The sequence below is a fragment of the Melanotaenia boesemani genome, chromosome 20 (assembly GCF_017639745.1).
Source record: "Melanotaenia boesemani isolate fMelBoe1 chromosome 20, fMelBoe1.pri, whole genome shotgun sequence".
NCBI classification, from domain to species: Eukaryota; Metazoa; Chordata; class Actinopteri; order Atheriniformes; family Melanotaeniidae; genus Melanotaenia; species Melanotaenia boesemani.
Window position 1 is genome coordinate 14920264 of NC_055701.1, and position 23372 is coordinate 14943635.

A 23372-nucleotide genomic window follows, 5' to 3' on the forward strand; every position below is an offset into this window, starting at 1 on the left:
CATGTGAAACTCCCGCAGAACACGAAATCCTCTACTGCCACCTGCTGGTTACAGCTAATTTATTTATTCATAAGGAACCTATAAATTATTATTTATTCACTCCAAATTTGTTTTGACTAGCCGATATCCTCAGGGAAATGTACATGTTTTAAAAAACAGAAGCTGGGTCATTCAGAAAAATTCCTTTGACCTAGTTTCCATGAAGATCTTTCAAATTATGTCAATGATGTCAGTAGTGGCCTTTACTTGAAAAGGCAATATAAAAAATATAAAGACAGGAAAGAAAGATAAAAATGAAACTGTAACTGATGAATGGATGTTTGCTTTTGAGTGCATACCTCTCATAGATGGTCTTGAGAGTGACCTGATCAGACACTCCATCAGCCTCTTCCAAGAAGAGGATGATCCATGATGTTCTGTAAGGCCACTCCTCTGTCAGATGAATCCACGATGCCAGACGATCCCAGTTGAAAATGATTTGATTGGCCCGCAACAGACGACCTGTCAACAATGGTGCAGAGGATTAGGGACCTCTGGACACTGGTTTGCTTAATATTCCTACCTGCTTTTCTAAGTAAAAAAAAAAAAAAAACAACAAAAATAAACACATCTTACTGTTCAGATTCCTAATATATTGTAGTTCTGTCTTTACCTGTTATAGAAACAATGTTGAGCAGCCTCCTCATAGTCTGTGGGCTGATATCACAGAACCAGTCCTCAGTCACTAGCAGCTTGGTCAGGTCAAAAGACATTTGTCTGGTGATGGTCCTCTGCATCTGACGACGGCGGTATGTGTCCTTAATAGAGAAATCAGCATAAGGTTGTTAATATTTCCTGTCTGGATTCAAAATGTTTCCATGTGACAAGGTCAACGTGTCTTCACAGCTTTATTAGCCTTTTGGTTCTACTTGTGGCTAAAAATATAAATAATTAAAATTTGACAGTAAAAGAAAGACATAAATAATTGTTTCATTTCACATGCAAACCCAACAGAGCCACACAAAACCAATGCATTGTACACAGAAGTCATGAGTCTTTTAAATGAACTGTCCAAAACAAAGCACATGTCAAACAACAGAATTTACAGCAGACTCTTGTAGAAGATTTAAGTGTTTTCACAGCCACACGCTGCATCATGAGATATGTTAGGGTCACCATGTGATCTCAGGCCATGTCATTTCAAGCTTGAATAGACTGAGGAATACATGCAGGTTGAGGATAGATGGAGGCTTCAAAGTAATGTAATCTTAACCTCCCTTGCATCCATCATACTTACAGGCAACCTAATTACACATTTATGAAGTATTCCGCTCAAAAAAAATAAATAAAAAAAATGGTGACAACCTACAACCGGTCACTAGCAAGAATTGTCAAGATAATTCAGCAAAGATTTGTACCCTAACCCCCTAAATTGGATCCTAGTGATTATTAATGGAGTCTACCCTTCCATGAAGTGTATGTCTGAATGGTTAAATATATATACAAATCACCAAAGAGCCACTGTCCAAAGCTGAAAAGTCACAACACACAGTCAAGCTATTGACACAGATCTACAGAACATCTGTGACGACATAAGACAGCTGTCATGGTCATGAGCCAATGCGAGGCTTCTGGTTGACTTTGAAGTTATAACACCAGTATCATGACCTCTTTCTCAGAGATGGGACATATGGCTACCACTCAGTCAGAGCTGCAAAGGTCTAAACATACATATAACCCTATGTGGCTTACTTTCCAATATACAGTATCTCACATAAGTGAGTGCACCCCTCACATTTTTGCAAATATTTTAGTACATGAGATAACACTATATAAATTAAACTTTGTTATACAGAATCAAACTATGGAAACTTAAATCTGATATTCAATATGTCAAAGATTCATTTCTATGGTGTTGTCTCATAAAAAGATATACTAAAATATTTGAAAAAAATGTGAGGGGTGTACTCACTTCTGTGAGATACTGTACATTGATTTATACAGTATTCTCACAGTTTCATCAGATTTTGATAATTGTTTTTGAAGTCATAAAAACTTAAATGTGTTGATTTTTAATCTAAAATCATTAGCGTAATATCACTGTATTTAATATAAATAACATGTAGAGATACTCTAGTTATTCACAACTTGAAAAGCCAAATGAAAATAGCGAGCTACTAATTCATTTTCCCCTTCAGCCCTCATTTTAAGCCCAAAAAAAGGTCTTCCTGCCAAGATCTAGCTAGCAACAAAAAAGAACTGTGCCCTATATTAACCCTCCTTTTATCCTCAAATATTACTAACACATTTCACCCTTGGGTGAAATGGAAAGGGAAAATCATTTACAGAAAATTGTTGATACAAGTCCTTTTGGTCAGTTTTGTTTATTTGTTAAATACATAAATAACCTCTTGAAAATTAAACCTTGACATGTCCTCTAGTGCCACCATTAGGCCAAACATTTAAATTAGAATTAATTTATCTTGAAACGTTTTTGTCCAATTCCTCTCAAATGTACTGACAACATTAATTACCACAAGAATAGGAACTCTGTTGGTTTTGGTAATGACATGACCTTTCCTGCAGCGCTACTATCAGGTCTAACTTGATGTTTTCAACATGGCTGACTGCCTATCTGGTGGGACCTGGAACCACTTAAATAATATCAGAAGTGCTAAATCTACCCTGCTGCTGAAGTAGGGAAAGGGATAATATAATCCTTCCATTTTTGGAAAGGATTGTGTCTATTCGTGGCTGAGTGACAACAGGAGGGTCAACACCTTCATTTTCATCAGATGAGAATGCCTCAAAATCAGTGTCCTCCTCTGTTTCAGACACATTCTTTCTATGTCAATATTACTGTTAAAGAGCTGTTCCAAACACCAATGACAGTAAACCTTTTCCCAGGGGACATTTTCAAGAGAGAGAGAAACCGAGTGCAGAAATTGCAGTATACACAGAGCACACTGAGGAATGATTTGGATAGAGGGCTGTCGTGCAAACTTTTACATGTAAACGCCTCCATTATTTTGCATGAACTATCAATGTCCTTGCGGGAATACCCCCACGTTTCATAGCACGGGGAAATATCATTCCTACTACTGCAGCTGTAAGTAGTAGGCCACACACACACAGACACACACATGCATGTCAATGGTCCAGCAAAGTTCTCATAAGAATATTGTTTCCCCTCCTCCGTGTATGTATCAACTCAAAAGTATCATCTCTGCACCTGCAGGTGTGGGAATGTTAGATGGGTCACACACAGACAGACAAGTTTCACACAGCTAAAACAGCTTGGGGTCAAATTAACCCCAATTGTTCACCAATACGTGCAATATGAGTTCAGCACATTGAAAAAGTATAATCATAACTTTATGCCTAATCAATTGTACCCATCAAATTAGGTAAAGGACATGAAATACGAAGCAAAAATAAATAAATAAAAGCTAAATATTATTTTTTTAATGATAAATATTGAATGGGGTCAAATTGACCCCAAGGATAATAGGGGGATTAAAAAGGCCAACACCAATTATTGAGGATACTGAATCAATCCATTGTACTAAAATGTCAAACAAACAAACAAGGCAGGAAGATGGGAAAAAACATGGGATAGTAGGAAGGTCTCACAGGCGGGAGGAAGGCATCAGCGACAGCAGCAGAGTCACTTAGCCTCCTGCCAGCAGACCTGGTGCCAGTGTTTTGTCACAGGGACCCACTGCTGCTAGGCCTTGTCATTAGGTTGTGGCAACACAGCAGGAAGGATAAACAGCCATTACATCAATTACACCAGGAACCTTGGCCACACACCGAGCACCTCTCTGTTTTCATCTGTGTGTGTCCCCCTTCTGTCTTAAGGCCTCTGCACTGCCTGCCAACAAAACGCCTGTGCTGAGCACCCCTTTCAGTGAGGGGGTGGAAAAGATGGAGCCGTGAGGGGGTACTAAATAATCATTTCTCCCCAAATTCAAATATTTTCTGTTTATGAAGTGGGAAAATTAATTTTAATTATGTCTGATTAATGTGATGGGACATATCTAGTAAACATATATATATATATAAAGTGTTTCTAAATTGGAATTACTGTACTGTACACATATATTTCTGATTCTATTACTGTCCTCTCACTTGGTATCTTAAAATACTGATACAGAGGTTCCTTGCATTTAATGTTTATTCTTTGTCTGCATAGCTTGGGTTGGGTCAGGATCCACTGATGTGAGCCTGTAAACCTCAAAAAGATATAAGATTATAGTGGCCTATAGAAATAACATTGACTTGAAGAGACTTTACCCTTCGGTTTAGGGTGTTTTTGCTGCCAAACTTGCCCTGGTCTTGGGCCAGGCTGTTCTGAGACACCTTCCGATCCATGTCTTCATGCCATCCTGGAGAAAGGCAGGAAGAAGAGAAGACAATAAAAAAGGGTAAAGCCTATGAAAGTATTACAATTAAAACATATCTGCACCAATGATTTTGGAAACTGTATATGTGTGTGTATAAAATGTGTCATCTTTTACCTTCAGCAGGCAGAGCCTCTCCATTGGTCGGGGCTGCCATGCACAGCTTTTTGGCTGTGCTGAGTCCTCTGCTGTTAAGAAATACTGGCAGGTGGACAATGTTTCTCATGTAGTCATGTCCATTTATGTTTGAGTCTCTCAGCACACTATTAAGGTTTTGGTTGATAGCTTTGATGATAATATGGGGGTCACTAGCAAAGATGGAAATAAAAGGACCCTTGGAGAAAAGAACCCTCACCTAAAATGAGAAAAAAAAAAACTTAAGTAACATGCAAATAAGAATTTTTCACTGTTTTATGCTGTTTTGCATGTTTCCTAAACAAAGTTCAGAGAGATCATTTCGAAAATTAACTGGATTTTCTTAAATTATATGAAACACAGAGTGTTTAGCACAGCAAATTTCTCACTGGAGTGTTTACAACTTTAATGTAAAAAAGGTACAATTTAATCAGTCCACAACTCAACAGCTCGAGGCAACAGTCAGCTGTAGTACTTAAACTTAATGACTCCTGTGAGAACTGACTGTCCACAGCACATGGGGCTGGGGATTTCCTCTCTGCTAACTAAGAACATTGTCCAAGTGTCACAGGACATTGATTTGTGCTACATGCATTCATGGTTTGTTAACCCTTGGCCAGCACCCTCAGGCTCACCTCACGGGACGATGAGCCTCCTACCTAAAGAAGCTGGTGAGCACCATCAACTAAGTGCCATCACATGATGTCTGCACCTTTAATGAATGGGAGGTAAAGTACATAGAGTGGGGATGATTCAAATGGGCAACTAGCAAATAAGTACCTAGCAAATAAACATACACCAAAATAGGTTTCAGAGTGTTGTTTGAAACATTCTTAATAAAAGACAGTTTCAGAGTGACTGGGAGGTGCAGAGATTAAAAGATTGCATTAAGACACAGGAGGTTGCCATCTTCACTGGGAATAATTCACAAAATAATAACATTTAGCTAAAGGAAATTATATTACAGCAGCTGGGAGGAAGAATCTAAAGTTGGAGGCAAACTGAGGCAGCTGGGAAGACCAAGGTGGGTGTGTTGTATTAGAAATGTGGGGGCTTTGAGAGTTGAGGTCAAAGACCTGATATAAGTTAAGGTCAAATGACAGCTGCTTTACAACCCTCCGTCTCATGGTTGTAAATTATCTTGAATTGCAGGTGTAAAAAAACTGATATGATTTCAATAACTAGTTATCAGCCAAGAGGAAGCTGCTATCATAATTTTACCAGCCACACTCAAGTATATGTAAACACTGACCGTGTCGAGCATCTGCAGCACTTTGTCCTGTTCACAAGCATCTAGCCCATCAATAATGACAGCCATGCGGGTCTGGTTCTGGGTAAACCCATCAATAGTTTTGGCCATTTTTGACATCATCTCAACTTCATGCTTCAGAACCTGTTGAAAAACAAATTATAAGCAATGATCCAAAGCAATTCAATTTTCAATGTTTATCCACAAAAGGTAAATTATTGTATTGAAAAGTACAACTTCATAACTTCATCAGCCAATGGAATGCTCCAATAGCTATGACAACAGGATGTCAAAGGCTTTCCATTCATAGCTGATTAAGTAGAATTGGTTAAGTGTATTATTCCACCTTCATAAATCCTTCACTCTTGAGCTTATGCAAGTTGTTGGCGGCTCCATGCAGGCGTTTCCTCTGGGAGTTGAGGATAGAATCAGCCACTTGCCACCAAGTCTTACAGTTGAACAGTAAGGCTAGGCCCACCACACAGGCCATAGCAATCAGCACTGCATTTACTGTCAGATTCTCAGGGTCCACCTAAAAAAGTAAAAAAGCAAATACAATTTAAAAAAAGAAGGCCTATTATATCTATCTTGTCATCTTCCTATGCACTTTTTAATTACAAAAAAAACATAAGAATTTCATTAAAGACCTTTTAACATTTCACACTGGACAACTCAGTCTAACAACAACTGAATTATAGCTACCACTGATAGGACAATGAATTGGGTTTCTGCATTAAGAGCTAAAAAATACCACAAGAGTGCAGCTGTACAGGCCATATAACTCTACATGTTCACAGACACAGAAAACCACTTAATTATGATGTCCCATCTTGTTTGAATTCTTGCTTGTTCTTACTCTCAAATGTAAGTCGCTTTGGATAAAAGCATCTGCTAAATGACTGTTGAATAGAATAGAAGAATTAAAAAGCTTTTCTAAATGTCTTTAACCCACCTTGAAGATAGCCAACAGTGCTACTCCAGTGATCAGGCAACCAAGTGTCAAAGAAAACAGCACAAAAGAAGGAACACAGCATGTTTTCTTCCATTTTTGACCTGGGGGAAGAAGGAACACACCAATAATAAAATGCTACACAGAGGGCACCAAACAACCTTTTCATGTTTCCAATAAATCCACATAATATAATCTGAACAATGATGTAGTCAGTATGAAAAGCACTAGCTTACATGTTTATATTTTTATATAGAGTAAATATATATACATATACAATATATATATATGAGCTATTCACATTATCACGTTAACACATTAATTCACAGTTAATTTTTTATCAACTAAACTGCATTAATATACTGCATTAACTGCATTTTACTGTATTAACAAAACTGCATTAATATGCAGTTTTGTTTTGTTTTTCAAAGTTCTTGCTCACTGGCTACAAACACAGAAAAATCTTATGCAAAGGCTTGCAGTCAAATGTTTCTTCCTTCATGTCTTGCTGCAGCAGGGCGTCTCATGTAAACAGGACAGAGCAGCTTTTTTAAAATGAAAAGACGTTTTCTGTCTGGCACTGAAGAAAGACATTTGTCTTTGTTCGGGCAGCAAATTGTAATTTTTTGGGGATGGGAAACTGCTCCAAAAGCACAATGAGAAACAAAGTGTTTTTTTTTTTTTTGTTTTTTTTTTTTAACTAAATGCAGTGTTATCCTGGTTGGTGTAAGTTTTGAAGCAAGACAGAAAGGTAAGACATTTTATGATTATGTTTTACAAACGTGAAGCAGAAATTGGGCCTTCTTTTGCCTCTGGTTCGGTCAATCTTGGTCATAGTTAGATTAAACTAAACTGTTTTTTGAAGGAAAAAGCTTCACACAGCTTAAAATTCATCCTGCTGACGTTTTACCTTTTAATTATTAAATTGGGACGTTCTATGGGATTTAAATATTTGTGGAATATTATGTAAACAAAAAAAACAAAACATATTTTCCAACTTGACAATGACAAAAAAAAAAAAAAAAAACATAACAAAATTATTATTAGTATTATTACTTGTACTTTTCGCGTCATTATGTTGTGGAAATTCAACACAATTATTCCATGAAAAAAACTGATTTGATTTATTGTTTGTAAACCAAAATTTACTGTATTTTCTTCATATAGCCATACTTTTAAAGGAAAATGGCCATTTTCAATGTAACAGTGTGATTGATTTCATTCGATAAATAGTGATTAAACATTTTTAAAAATTAAAAAAAAATAAAAATATATATATATATATATATATATATATATCAGACACCAATACAATGGACACAATACAGCCTTTTGAAAACAATCATAAAAAATAAAATAAGAGCAACAATTCTGCAAGTACCTGATAAACTCCATTAAACATTCAGACCTTGTCTGGCACAGTATGCCAAGTCAGCCATCATTTGTAAATTTAATACTATCAGTAAAACTTTTCAATGTGATTTTATGTGCTGGCAAAACTATCAATACACAAGTAACAAAAACAAAGACAGTGATGTTACCTTTGATCTCATCATTCATAAAAACCCTGAACAGCCTGGTTGCCAGGAAGCCAAACTCCCTCTCACAGGCATCTGACAGAGTAGCAATCATTTCAGCCAAGGAGGTCTCTCCTCCGACACTGGACAGACGGTTATAATCCGTAAACAAGAACCTGTATAACACAGTAGAGAGAAACTATGTTTTGTCTTGCTCAACTACACATCTACCTGCATTAGGAACTGAAAAAGAACTATCTACAATATGATTCGCAACACAGAAAAACTGTTAAAAGCTAGAATCCATACTAGCAGTTTAAGTCAACAAATTGATAAATTTATTTGATGAGACATTTTCAAACCTGAATAAAATGCTAATGTTGTCACAGAATACTTATGTGATGAAAGTGAGTCGTTTTCTGTGTCTATCACCTGACTGGGAGGGCTCGAGTGGTCTGCTCAGGAAGTTCAAGAGGGTTGACAAACATCAGTTTGAGCAGCAGTTCCAGGTAGCCGACCTGACGAGCCAGATGGGTACTGATGACCCATGCCCAGTTCCAGCTTTCCCTCTTACGTCTGCTTCCAAAGTACACCAACGCTATACAGGAAAACACATGTGCTTAACATAGTAACATAAAAAAAAACACATTTTATCTTCTACTTTTTAAATATTTGTTGAGTTTTTTCTATTTCTGTACATAAATTAACAGGCCAACTTCCTTCAGGTCGGTTTAGATTTTCAAATAGGGAAACAAGTTGGTATTAGCTATATTATAGTGCCATCTAGTGAGCATCACAGATATAAACACTGTTGTTTAGGGTTTTACCAAGCCCAAAAGATACATACAATAGAACTGCAGGATATTTCAATGAAAAGTACAATGAGATTTAGTTAATATTCACCACTATTTCAATATGTGGCAAATCAAATGTAAACTGGCTCTTCCAATAGGAAAACACACAATTTATAGTCACCAAAAAAGATGTAGAGCAGGGCAAGGAGACTTAGGGAGACAGCAATTGCCAACTTGTGATCCACAGTAAAGCCGAGGATGATGGCTACTGAGCCACAAAGAAGCAGCGTGAGAAAAACCACCAGCCAGGAGAACTGGAACAGTGGTTCTATCTGCTGGCCTGCAAATGTCTTCATTTCATCTGATGAACAAAAGGTGATGACGAAAGGAGAAGAAATAAAGAAAATTACACAAATCTTACTCTAAATAAGTCTACATTTCTATACAAACAAAATTTTCTTTTACTGTGTGATTACTTACCCTCAAGTTTTTTAAGGAGGAAAGACTTGCCGCTCCCCCACTGAGCGTATAGGCCAACACAGATAGGTGGCTGCATGGTGGGCTCACTGAGGATGTCTGCTAGAGCGCTGCTATACAGATCATAACCTAACATGTCTCCATCCGACTCAGAGGGGGATAGGTGCTCTGAGAGAAGAAAAATTAGATGTTACTAAAGAAAAGATAGACAGTAGAGAGGTTCAAATTAAGCCATTTAACATTTTTTGTTTTAAAAACAAGTCTGCGTGTTTATTCTGTCACATTTCTTTAAAAGAGAAATGCAGAAATGGGTCATACTGGCTCCAAATATCTGTGTCAGGATGCTTTTCTGATGGGTGCAGTCAATGTTATAAGGCGTTTCTCCAGCTTTGTTGGGGCGGTACAATAGGCGGCCATCTTTAGGGTTCCTGAGCAGCAGCTCAGCCAACTTTCGGCTACGTCCACGGATGGCAATGTGAAGAGGCGTGTCTCCTTTCTGAGTGAATAAAAACACAGAACTAAGTGAGGATCAGAGAAAAATAGAAAACACTGTATAAAAAAAAAACAAACATCAGGATAGTAAAACTGTACTAGTTAAACAATACCTTGTCCACAGCAGACACTTTGGCTCCTTTGTCCAGCAACAGTTCAACTAGCTCTATGTTCCTCATTTTAGTGGCTTTGATGAGTGGTGTTTCTCCTTCCTAAAAAAAAACCAAACATTTCAATTTAAGAACTTCTTATTATAAAAGTTCATGCACATTGTCTTTACATTCCCAACTAATTGAGTAAAAAAATTTACATCCTGACCATAACACACACACACACAAATAGAAATGTCTTTGTTTTCTTGCCTGCAAATTGAGTGAGTCTTATCTCTGCTGTTAGCAATTAAGTATCATGTAGAAAGGAGCATATTAAGATAAAAAGAAGAGAAACAAAACCTGCATTAAACTCATGTACAACTGACTGTGTACCTTAGTCCAGCTCTCTGTATCTGGGTTACACTGCAGGATGTCTCGCACCATGGTGGCATTACTTTTCTCCACTGCCCAGTAGAGGGCAGTCTTTCCATCCTGATGAGGAAAACACAAATGGTGGTTGTTTCATTTTAGAAGCAATTAAAAGTGTGAGAAAAACAAAACAAAGCACATGAACAAGGTCGGATAGCTGATAATATAATGTGTTATTCTGTATTGTGCCAGATTATATTTAGTATTTTACCTGGGGTTTAAGAGTTTATTTATTTAACAATTCTATTCCATAGAACAGGGTTCGCTTTACCAAGAAACAACATGGATAAGTAAACAGTTGAGTGGCAGTGTGAGATTTCACATAGGAAAGACAAGAAGGCCTCCTGCCTACTTTAAAACCTCAAAAATGCAGAAAAGAAAGTGGTACAGGGGTGCCTACCTGGCCCCTGACGTCAACGTCAGCATATTTGTTCAGCAGAGCTCGGACTACCTCCACATGACCTCCTCTCACTGCTCCTATCAACATTGTCTCCCCACTCTGAAAGAGTACAGGAAAACAGGAGACACAAACACATGACTTATATTCAACAGTAATAATGCTTCATTTTCTCTACCATATTTGTCTCAAACAGGAGGCTTGTAATGATATGGCACTGTGCCTCACCCTATCTGGAATATTAACATAAGTGCCAGCATCAAGCAAGTCCTGCACAATCTCTGTGTGTCCCTCCTTGGCAGCAATGGCGAGGGCTGTGTTGCCATCCTTGTCTGTCATGTTAACATTCGGGTTCCTCTTCAGCAGTCCCTTGACAACATCTGTGTAGCCACCTTTTACAGCCACAATAAGAGCTGTCATTGAGTTCTGTAAAGAAAAAACAAAGTCCTCTACATTAATGGATGCAGAAGATGTGTTTGTTTTCAAATTCTCAAATGACAATCATTAACATAACATTACTAATTATGATGGTAATAAACATTTTTTATTTACATCACCATCTACTGGACAGACTGGACACTTGTTACAATTTATTATGGAAACTCAGGGTTCTTAATCACACACAGTAAACCTCCCTGCAACATTAACTACTAAATCCATCTGATTATTGATGTTACATGTGCAAGAAACCACATCTGTCACCTTGTGTTAGCACAGAGTCCACATGACTCGAAAGAGACCAGCTGACCTGCATCTTTGTGGTAATCAGTTATTCAATATTGCTGTTCACCAATATGTTTGTAGCTTTTCTTGGGCACAAACATATTTTGTGACCTTTTCACAATTGTTGATATCAATGAAATGGTCAAAGCTTTTATTAAACATTTTATGGTATTGTGGTAGTTTGGTATGTATAACACTTGAGCATTATTTTTAAAATTTACCTAGTAGCTCTCACTTCACTAGTAATGGTAAATTTACACTCAGGTCCTTCAAGTACACCAGTTTGGACATGTCTACTCATTTGTTTTGAATAAGTAGCTACCCACACAAGCAAGAGAAAAACCTCTGGTGAAAATAACTAAATGATTCACTTATTTTTATTTTATTTATCAAATTTCCCTTCAGTCAAAAACACATAAAAAGTAGTGACACTTGCAGCCTTTTTAACTGTCAACCCGTATTCAAGCACATTTCTCTTAAATCATTACACTGATTTAAGCTGTGACAGTTTAAACAGTTTTACTGTGTTGTTTTGTCATTATGTTAACTTTAACTTTAAAATAAAGTAATGCACAATTTCAAATTTAATGCAATTTAAAATAGTTTACAAGTCACACAGAAGGCAAACAGTCTTCTGTAAAGTCTGTCTGTGTCAATCAGTTCCACATAGTGGAGGATTTGTTTGTTTGTTTGTGTTTTTACAGGCATGCAGTTCTCCTAAAGGCTGACAGTCTTTAACCCTTGAAATGCTATTGTAAGGCTGAGTGCTGACTGGTCAACAATGAGCTTGGAATGAGAGATAAAGAGAACAAAGCACAGGTGAAAAGGTAAGTCAACATGTGCACTGGGGTCATTTTTTTAATTTTAACTATTGGTTTCATTTGATCACAAAGATTTTTGTCCAGTTTGATTTCTGTCTTTTCCAAAGCAGAGCATGGCACCAACAAAACTAAGCAGTTTATCCAAAATATTTCTGTGTTTGCTCCCAAATGGCAGCAAAATGACATAATATATACACTTAGATTTGTTAAGTCCGAACGCAGAGAGTTAAAAAATAAGTTAAAAACACTGGATTTTCTGAATGCCTCTAAAAGAAAAACTTACAGCTCCCTCTTGGTCCACATCTGCACCATTGGCTAGGAGGTGCATCACACTATCATGGTGGCCCTTCCTTGCAGCCCAGATTAAAGGAGTGGTCCCATACTGCAAAAAAAGAGAAGAAAATGACATTTAAAACATGGGTGGAAGTGGGTGTTTAAGCCAGAATGTTTTCTAATAATCATTAAGGCAGGACAGCAGAGTTCTAAATGCACCTTGAACATGGTGTCAGCAAAGGACTGGAGCTCCCCAACATGAAAATTTAAATACTGTTTACTGAATATCCCATATACATAAGAAGCAAGACAAGCAAAATGAAAGTAAGGAAGGATGAAAGGAAGGGGGATCGTGTATGACCAGAGGAAAACCAAGAAAGTCGGCAAGGAACGCTGTATTGAAAACCGAAGAAACCAAGCAAACAAGAGTAGCAGGAGAGCCAACAGAACAAGCAGGTAAGTCGACAGAGCTAACCAAATCTAGGTATGGCAGACGTGGAAACAGTTCTACGGGAGATATGGGAGTTCCATCGTGAAGAGACTAAAAGACATTATGAAGGATATCTGGAAAGACGAATGACAGGATTGATCACAAGATCACATGAAAATATTGAGGATGCAACACTGGAACTTATGACATTGCAAAAACAACTTGAGGCTAGAATGCTAGCTCAAGAGGGCTGCTCAAAAAGAGAGAACCTCAGGATTTATGGTGTGAAGGAAGGAGCAGAGGATAGTGCAGAGAGAATGTCAGTCTTCATGGAGACCCTCCTGAGGGAGAAGCTGGATTTACCATCATCATGGAGGGATGGATTCGTGATTAGAGGAGTTAATTTGAATAAAGGAATAAAAAAAAAATCAAAGATTTTCAAAAAAGGGGAAAAAATTAAGGGGATGATATTTGAATGGGGTATTATGGATGTTTGGAGGGAATCAAACCCCACTAGAAAAGATTATATAAATTATTCATCACCACATCTAACTTACTCAAGAAAAGATTATTCCTGATGTACAGTATAACAAGGACAGAGAACTGCCATATAGAAGTCAGGGATCTGTCAGATCATAGGCCTGTTTACTTAACTATATGCCTGACTAATGAGGGAAAAAACTACACTGGAGACTAAAGTCAAATATACTAAAAGTATAGAAGAAAATGAAGAAAAATGAAAGAAGAAATTACAAAAGAAATATATGCATTATATAAAGGAAAATGACAATGAGCAGGTATTTGTGCTGTGTGATGCATGCAAGGCAGCGCCAAGAGGGAAAATAAGTGCCAGATTAACACACCTGAAATAATGCAACAGAAGAGACTAAATACTCTGGAATTAGAAGGGGAAAGCTTGTATTCATAGAGGGAAGCTATCATTTCAGTGTTTCCAAAGAAAAGAAAGGATAAGATGTAATGTTCTAGTTAAAGACCTGTAAACATACCTAATCAGGATTATAGACTATTTACTGCAATCTTAGTCAGATGTATGGGAAAAATTATGACCAGATATAATTAATATAGATAAGACAGGCTTTATAAAACACAGAGAGACGCAAGACAACATGAGGCATACACTGCATATAATGCAGCATATAGTTAAAAAAAAACAGAAGAAAATAGTGGCAGGAATTCATGTGGAAAAATGCTTCAATTCAGTTAGTTGGGATTTTTGATATAGAGTACTAGAGCAGTTTAATTTATAATACTTTTTATATAATTATGACCATACATGGACTTTATAAGTAACTGACTGCCAGAATCAAGGTTAACGGAAGTCTTTCTAATTCTATTGGGCTAGAAAGGGGTTGTAAACAGGGCTGTTCAGTCAGCCTTCTTCTCTTGGCCATTTTCTCTGAGCCACTGGGCAACTGGATAAGACAGAATGAAAACATAAAAGACATAGAAGTAGGAGGGTACAGAAGGTAGCACTATTTGCCAATGATATGTTGGTATATTTATATATAAGAACTCCTATGTTTAAAGAGCAACTATCAGGGTCTACAAATAAAACCATTACTAAACCTATGCAATCCCTCATATTTGGACAGATGGGACGAAATTGAAGCTCATACAAAGCATGGGGTCCCTGTACAGGCTATAATTGGTGCTTGGCCATTGGCACTGGGGCAGGTGCCAACCTGCCGTGAGTGGCTGTCTGGGCCAGCCTTGCCCTCTCAGGTGTCGGGCGGGGCCTTCGCCGGGGTGGTATGTGGCTTTCGGGCCTCTGGGGTCTTTCCCTTACTCATGCTCTGGAGACCGGTTCCTGGAAGGGCTGGCAGATCACTGGCCCAATGTCCCTGGGGATTGCACTCTGTGGCGGCGAGGACTTTTGCTATAGCCTTCCTCTGCCTCCTTCTGGGTGGGCACATGGCCGTCCCTGTGGTGGGCTGTCTCGGTTCTGTGCTTTGTGATGGCTGCTGGTTGCCCGGTGCTTGGCGCTCTCTTGGTTTGCTTCTGATTCTTGGGGGGAGCGCAGTTAGATTTGCACAAACACTTAACACAGCTCAACCCTAATATTTTGTACACACCCCTGCACACACAAACATACCCACACACGTATGTTGCTGCTGTGTTCATTGTTGATGGTTTTTCCAGTTTTTCTTCTCGCAGGTGTTTCTGATGACTGTCCGTTGGATTTTCTTGGAGGCCTTAGGATGTTTACTGTTTCTTTACAGGTATAGCAGCTGGTGTCTGGTTTTTCTGTTTAAGTTGTTAGTTGTTTTTACCTTTTGTTTTGCTCTCCCTTTATTTTTTCTTCCCTTCTTTCCTCTGTCCACCTTCTTTGTTCTGTTATTACTCTGGTCCGGTTCAGCAGTTATAAGTAAAATTGCCAAGAAACATATTTAAAAAAATCTTAAAATAAATTAATAAAGGATAACATTTAAGATTCAAAAGGCTCCTCTTTGCAAAGAACATTTGTTTGACACAATAGGGAACAGTAAGGACTGGAATATAATGGACATACAATAATGAATGTATACAAAGTCATACTGAAAGTAATATGTTGTATCATGTATATATAAAATCCAATAAGAAGCAATTATAAGGCAGGACAATAAGCAAAAGAAAAGAGGAAAAACTTAGGAAAGCAGGTTGATGTTGTCCAAACAATGTATTTATTGTATGTGTCATCATATATCTCTGCGTGATCATCTGCCAGTAGGTGCTTACCTTGTCTGAGCAGTTGACCTTGGCTCCATGCACCAACAGAAGATGGACAATTTCTGCATGGCCTCGACCTGCTGCCCAGATGATGGGATAGACACTGTACTGTTGGGTCAGAGGACAGTTGCAATGTCACACTGACAGTAAGTAAGGATGAAGGTTGTGCTGATGCTAACATTTTTTGTGTTTTAACATTTACAGTTTATTTAAAACCAGTGAAATTGCTCATGTTTTACATTTTACAGTACCAACCACAACAAAAATATAAACACATCGTTATAATTATCAAACTTCCCTTTCCATTTTAAAATAGACCTATAAAATGTTTTGGATCTATTATTAGGGCTTTAATCTGAGTACCTGTCCAGTGATGTTAGGGTTAGCACCTCTTTCTAAAAGCAGCTGGGCAACATCTGTTCGACCTTTGTAGGCTGCCCACATAAGAGCAGTCCATCCTCCCTGTGCAGAAAGAAATGGAGTTAGGTTTGAATGGGGGTTTAATATAATAATGAGAGGAAATGTTCAGGAAAAAAAAAATAAATAAAACAGCTTTATACACAACATATCAAATACTTACAAGGGTACAAATAGTACAAAGTACAAATAAGTTACAAGGGTAGAAACAATATTAAATTTACTAAATCTAATTTAAGCATATTTTGTGGTAGGAAAATGTGCTATTTATGGATGGTTGACACACTTTCCAGTGAGTGAGCAGTCGCACACAATGTGGTTTATTATAATCCAGCTGCGATGACTGTGACCTCTTCTTTGCGGTTTAAGCACACCCTGAACTACACTGAGTCACTTCACTTCCTGAGTCCCCTTTTCACCTTTAAATACCAATACAGAAAATTTTTAATTACTACACTCTACACAAAAAATATTTTTGCTCATCATGATCGATTTTATTTTTCTATGTTTCTGCCTTTCCATCTATCAAACTATTTAGTAGGAATACATATATTTTATCATGAAAATTTGATTATGGTTTGATAACCGATGGCTGTCTGCCTCGGACAAATCTGAGTCAAATGACTATATTACAATTTCAGCCAATATCAAGACAACCAGAGCTCAGTAAATGGGTTTTCCATTAGAGAAGAGCCATCACAGAGAAAGTAATTTAATTATGTGTCCATTTCCAAGCTAATGGATTGTCCTGCTCAACCAGAACTGCGACTCTTGCAAGAGGAAAAGGCATCATAGTTAAAATTTCTGAAATCTAAACCCATCAGGATTTAGAAACCCCAGGCCAGCATGTAATTCACTGCCACTCTTTTTCTAATAAATGTTAATTGTGAAGTCATGTTGGTTCTAAGGATTTAAGAGCTAGTACTGGCACCACCTCAAACACGTTTCTTGTATTTGGGGAATAGCATGACATCAGGTTGGTAGTATAAATTATTTAAGACCAAACAAAAGTTACTTTGTGTTTCCTTGTTAAGTAAAACTAGGGGTGTTTCATGTATAGGAAAAGTTTCTACAGCAGATTTTAAACGAAGATCATCTTTCCAGTAATATTCTTTATTCTCACCATGTCTCTGAGCTCCAAGTTGGCATCATTCTCCAGCAGTTCCCTCACCACCTCGATGTGTCCCTCCTTAGCTGCCGAAATCAATGCTGTCCAGCGGTCCTGCGCACAGTGACAACCTGTTACTCTGCAGACTCCCATCAGACTTTAAATCCAGCTAGCTCATAAAGCACCAGTCAGAGCAATAGATGGCCTTTCCAGGAATGGGCAAACCACCATACCTACCAGCTGGTCATACCAGATGCTCATGGGAACACAGTGTCGCATTGATAGACAAGAGAATCAGAGAATACGACAGACAAGAGTGACTACAGAAGATATCTTCTTTTTCTGTGAGAGTAAGCAGAAGTTTAACTGTGGGTGATAGCAGGTTACACGTACATGAGACGTTAATAAGAGGTGTGTGAGCTTATGCGTGCGTGTGGCTAAGTGGGAGGGTACTTAACATGCGTGAGTATGTGCGTGTTTGGGGGCTGGCTTCAGAAGACACAGGGTGTTGGCTAGTGAGCAGATCCTATCATTTAGTCAAAAGAGCCGAGGTAAAAGTGTGTAATAAGGCATCATTATGACTCATACTGTAATAGCAGGGGACTGGACCAGAGTGTGGTGAGTTTAGCATGATGGAATATCAAGTCCTCTAGTTGGGGCTTCTTTGTTAAATGGATGATGTGGTTACAATGACCGCATTGTTTTTCACCTGTGCTGAGATGCACTCATATAAGACGGTTTGAAATATTGTGCTCTGTGTGTACATTTGAACACTTACAACGTCATCCAAGTTAACGTTGGCACCTCTCCTAATGAGCTCTTGCACTATCTCCAGATTGCCCTGTTCTGCTGCCACCATCAGGGGAGTCTGTCCATTCTGAAAGAAGGACAAAGAGAATGAACTGAAATAATTTTTTTACATATCGACAAGCCAGTTGGTTATATTACTTTTTATTCAACCAATGAGAAAACATGGGGATAATAACAACAGGCACTGACATTTCCTAATGATTTAATATTTGAAAAAAGCAGAATACTCAGCTTTTCTAATGGTCAGATTAAAGAATAAGTTAAACACTATTTTATGTTCTATTTTGCTTCAATATATGGAATTTGTTTGACCGTTAACAAAAAAAACACCTGCTCCAAAGATATCTAAAGTAATCAAGATAATTATACATGAAAGGCTGTGTACAAGTGGAGTCAATAATTTTAATAAATACTGCAGCTCTGAATCTAAAATCCCTTTTCCCACAGAACACTTGTTACACAATCTTCAAGAGCCTTTTATTCTTCCATAATCCTCCCTGACTGTCCTGAGCCAACAGCAGGATTGTTCGGATGTGGCTGACTTACATCACTCCTGCTGTCCACATCTCTAAACTTGTCCAAATGTGCCTTGATGGCAGCCAGGTTCTCCTCCTCCACGTAGCTGAACAGACTCTGGACAGCCAGAGAGGTCATCTTCAAGGAAGTGGTGGTATCCATGGTTGACCGCGAATCCCCTGCACACCACTGTAAATCAAGGGGAAGGAAGATTAGCATTTTTACAGCAACATTATCTTTTTGGCCTGTAGAGATACATGTACAGAACTTCTAAAAGACAGAAAGGTTAAACATGTGTCTGTGATAAAGGTGTGGTACGTCTTTGGAATAAACAAGTAAAGTGAAAGCCCTGCTCACACACACAAGCTAACATATACACAAACAAAACTGGAAGAAGGGCCATAAATATTGGCACATCCAATCAAAGAGAAAGGTATATTATTTTAGCATTAGGTATAAAAATAGACTTACCAGCAACACTGCAATTTATTCTGTTTATTTCTGAGTATGTTTGTGTCAATATGTGCTGATTCCACATAATTTATATGCCACAGCACCTAGGTGTGCATTCACTCGTTAGCTGGGTTACCTTGGCCTTTTTGATCCACATTTTAAAGATGTGAATGAGAAAAGGTGAATAGTAAAAGAAAAATTAAAGAAAAAAAAAACAGTAATGCACAAAAAAAGTTTATATGCTCACTAGAGTTGTTTTGTTTGTTTCTTGTTTCTAAAGAGATTTGATGTGCATTAGGAAATATGTAAACTTTTTAGTAAACAACATCTGGCCTGGCAACGATTAAATAACATAAATCAACAACTGTGTTAGTCTGACCCAGCAAACAATACACTCTTGTGACTGATGCTCTTCTCCCAGATTTGATTTCTCGTTTTCTTCTGGTGGATGTCCATAATTCAAACTTTAGAACAAATTTATTGTGTATTTCAGAAGCAATCATATTTTTCTAGTTGGCTGTTTATATATGGTTACTGCACTGAGCATGCTCATTAGACAAGGGCTTAACAGGGGCTCATAGTCCTTTTCAGTTTTGTTTAGTTTGTCTGCTCACGCAGAAAACATGAACTGAAATTTGGCTTCTCTGTATAATGAGAGAAGAAAAATCCCAATCCTCTGCTCAAGATAGTTAACCAACTCATCAAATACCAATGAAGTCCGACAACAGTCATTAAACTTTGATTCTTTGATGTAATAATGACCCTCACAATACGTTCACTCAACCGTGTGCTCCAATTATATCAAGGCCCATCTCTGCTCAGCCCTCCTCCATTTGCCAGAAACTGGACAATGTGCTTTAGCACAGCCAATGGGCAAAGTACACTGGCTGAAAAACTACACACTAATTTGTTGCGTGGATTGTATGGAACAGAAAAAGTAATTTCACATATTTCTGGGACATCATCCGTATTAACCTTTTTTTTAAACTTTATTAGCCTTAACTAGTATAATTTTTTGGCAGGTTTTGTTCCAAAGCAGCTTTCTTGGATATTTAAAGTATAATTACACCAGACAACAGAGTACCAGTTAGAATTGCCTTTGTCCTATTAGGGATTCAGCTGATCAATAAAAACTCATTAATAATTCATTAAGTTGAGCTCTTCCATCATGGTCAGACTTACTTCCTGCCAGAGAAACAGAAAATTAATGAGCTGCATTTATTGTGTGCAGGTTGCCTTGGTAATAAGTATAACAAAATGGCAAACAAATATACTGCTCAATATTTCATCATAATCCTTGAGACAAGCTGCTCAGGCTCAGGTCGATAAACACTTAAATGTCACATGCCTGTTGGGCTGTCAGTACAAAGGCCCAACAGTTTAGACAGATTCAGAGAAGCCAATCAATGCTTGTCTTTTTATTTTCTAAAGTCTAACCCTCTTTCTTCAGGAAAGCATCACCTGCTAAATATTCTCCCAAATAATTCTGGGACAACTATAAATAAAAAAAAAATCCTTTGTTTACATTGAGAGCAATTTGAGCCTGTTGACACACCCTCCTCAGCTCCCTGCCTCACAGCACAAAGGGTGGATGATTATAGCACAGTAAACACTTAGCTCTCTGTCACTGTTCAGCAGCAATCAGTTATCCTTTTACAAACTTCTTATAACAAAGTGCATTCTCTGCAAAAACCAAGAAAAAAAAAACAAAAGAAAAAAAAATACTTTAAAAAGCTTTTGAAACATTAAAAAGGACGCAAGATTGTATGATGCAAACATAAAAAAATGCTTAGAAAAGAAAACCTTACCTCACCGTTGGGGGAAAGTCACTGTAAATTTGCCAGTTCAACACCAATACTGACTCCTTGCTCAGTCCTACAGAGTATCAACAAGCACTGCCGGCTCATGCTCAGCATCCCCCCTTTTACTAACAGCTGAATATTAGATGAGGGGGCAGGCCTACGCCCATATCTTCCACACACAATAGACACATGCCACCTTAATATCCATTCATGACCTGCAATATTTTGGCTCCAACTGATGCAAAAAAAAAAAAAAAAAAAACTGAAGATGAAAGCAATTAAGATGTGACAAATTTGCAAAACATTAACATTTGGCTTAAATTCAAGTGAATGGTGACTATAATCCAAATCATTGATAATGTAAGATTACATATTCACTTTTTGTTTTTTAATTCTCTCATCTCATAAAACTGTTATAATCCTGACAAATATAATGGCATGATTAAAAATAAACAGAATTTAATAAAAACAAGTTAATCAGTCCATGGAAACGGTCTTGGTAGAATACTGAACAAACCCTGGTTAAAGCTGCTCAGATGTGAGGATCTGCTAAATAACTCAAATCTTAAATTCAGTTATATGACAACTATAATCACAGCCTAACTCACTTTTTTTCCCCAAACAGAAATAACAATACAAAGTACTAAATTAATAAGAGGACAGAAGAGCTACTCTTGAGTCAGATATAGTGCAGTATTTATGTACAGTACAAACACAGACCACTACATATAATCTGAAAAAGAACAAACAAATAAAAACTAAGTCCTAGTCAGCTGTGCTGTTATCTGAAGACATTCAAGGAAACGTAACAGTCAACACTGGATAGGATCTCTAAATTTAACCAGTCAGCTCTTTATGGCAAGTCATGTGGGTATGAAACCGCTGAGGATTCACTTCCACAGTACATACCAGGGTCTGCTCCAAACTACTTTATGACCTGGAAAACTTTAATAAGTTTACCTGGAACTGGACAGTTTTAGTCTATGCCTTCAAAGACCAGAGGCGTCACGGTGTGGCTCTTCAAACCGAGCAAGTTAAAAGTCAGAAAAAGAGCCAAGGCACAGTGTCAGTTTATATACAGTGAATTTACTGTTTTATGCTGTTTTTTTGCGTGCACTGGTAACTTTAATTTAAGATGCACAGCGTATGTGGCTACAAGTCCTCAGATTGTCATTAAGGTAAACATCTACATGATATGCTGTAGATGATAGAACTCATATGTATCGCATGGTTTCAAACTTCACAACGCAGAGAAAAGTAAATATATAAATTGTGAATATTCATATCAAATTATATTACAAGTACATATCATTTTGTAGGAGGGGGCAACAACAACAAAACACGAGCTAACCAAACTCCCAGTAGCTAAACGGCTAGCGTTAGCCCAGAGTGGCTAGCTCTCCAACAGGTTCGCACACTTTTATCACCTGTAAAAGCGAATAAAAAAGTACAGTTGAAACCTTAAGGTCGCCTTACCTTGGTCGGACTGCTCTGTACTTGTTTTTGCAATTATTTGGATCAAAAATATCCTGTCAAAAATATTGTTTTTTCACGCCATAGTGTTGTAAAACAACTGTAACCTGCACTGAGCCTCCAACAGAAATGTCAATGTAGCTCCTCCCCCTCCCACTGTAGCTGGTTACAGCTGCGGAACATGTGGCAAGAAGGGATCTAAAACCCTCCCACAGTTTGATAACACAAAAGCCCTAACGGGATTAAAGACTGTGGGCAGAGTGGGATTCACTTATGTAGTTTAAAAATGTTACCATACAGCTTTAAATTGCAAATAAACATTTACAAATGTTGAAAGTATGCTTTTACACTTCATCAGAACATAAAGTGTCGAGTTCCATTTTCAACAGTAAGATGCTATTTATAGTACAAACACAATTCCCAAAAGGTGGGACCTGTGTAAAATGTAAATAAAAACAGAATGTAATGGTTTGCAAATCTCATAATGCCATATTATATTTCCAATAGTTCATTAAAATATATTAACTGAAATTGAAAACTGAGACATTTTACCATTTCATGGAAATCATTGGCTGAAATTTAATGGCAGCAACACATCTCAAAATAGGTGTAACAGAGGCAACAAAAGGTTAGAGAATAAGAAGGACAATTGGAGGAGCATTTGATAATTAATTTGGTCAATCAGCAGCAGCTCAGTAGCATGTCTGGGTATTAAAGAAGCATCATAGAGAAGCAGAACCAAGACGTAAAGTTGGTTCACAAATCTACAACAAACTGTGTTAATAATTGTGGATCAATGTCAGAATCATGTTACACCAGATATAATTAAAATGAATTTGAAGACCCCCCCCCCCCCCCCCCCCCCCATCTGCTGATAAGATCATCAACAGATTTAGAGAATCAGGA

General features: G+C 37.7%; 1 protein-coding gene across 4 annotated transcripts in view; it reads right to left on the reverse strand.

Moving 5' to 3' along the window:
- kidins220a (kinase D-interacting substrate 220a) overlaps positions 1–22612 on the reverse strand; it is a 46616-nt gene extending 24004 nt beyond the window's left edge. For 3 of the 4 annotated variants that reach the window (XM_041971232.1, XM_041971231.1, XM_041971229.1), the window contains exons 1-23: positions 22470–22612; positions 18769–18927; positions 18191–18289; positions 17428–17526; positions 16251–16349; positions 15897–15995; positions 12741–12839; positions 11142–11339; positions 10917–11015; positions 10481–10579; positions 10109–10207; positions 9822–9999; positions 9507–9671; positions 9208–9387; positions 8665–8830; positions 8257–8408; positions 6719–6819; positions 6113–6298; positions 5770–5910; positions 4500–4737; positions 4276–4367; positions 653–797; positions 339–501 (exon numbers count right to left, since the gene is read on the reverse strand). In XM_041971232.1, coding sequence (XP_041827166.1) covers positions 339–501; positions 653–797; positions 4276–4367; positions 4500–4737; positions 5770–5910; positions 6113–6298; positions 6719–6819; positions 8257–8408; positions 8665–8830; positions 9208–9387; positions 9507–9671; positions 9822–9999; positions 10109–10207; positions 10481–10579; positions 10917–11015; positions 11142–11339; positions 12741–12839; positions 15897–15995; positions 16251–16349; positions 17428–17526; positions 18191–18289; positions 18769–18900 — 3029 coding nt within the window. In that variant the 5' untranslated portion in view covers positions 18901–18927; positions 22470–22612. The remainder of the gene's footprint in view (positions 1–338; positions 502–652; positions 798–4275; positions 4368–4499; positions 4738–5769; positions 5911–6112; positions 6299–6718; positions 6820–8256; positions 8409–8664; positions 8831–9207; positions 9388–9506; positions 9672–9821; positions 10000–10108; positions 10208–10480; positions 10580–10916; positions 11016–11141; positions 11340–12740; positions 12840–15896; positions 15996–16250; positions 16350–17427; positions 17527–18190; positions 18290–18768; positions 18928–22469) is intronic. The other variant, XM_041971230.1, reaches the window with a different exon arrangement.
- Positions 22613–23372: the final 760 nt, after the last annotated feature.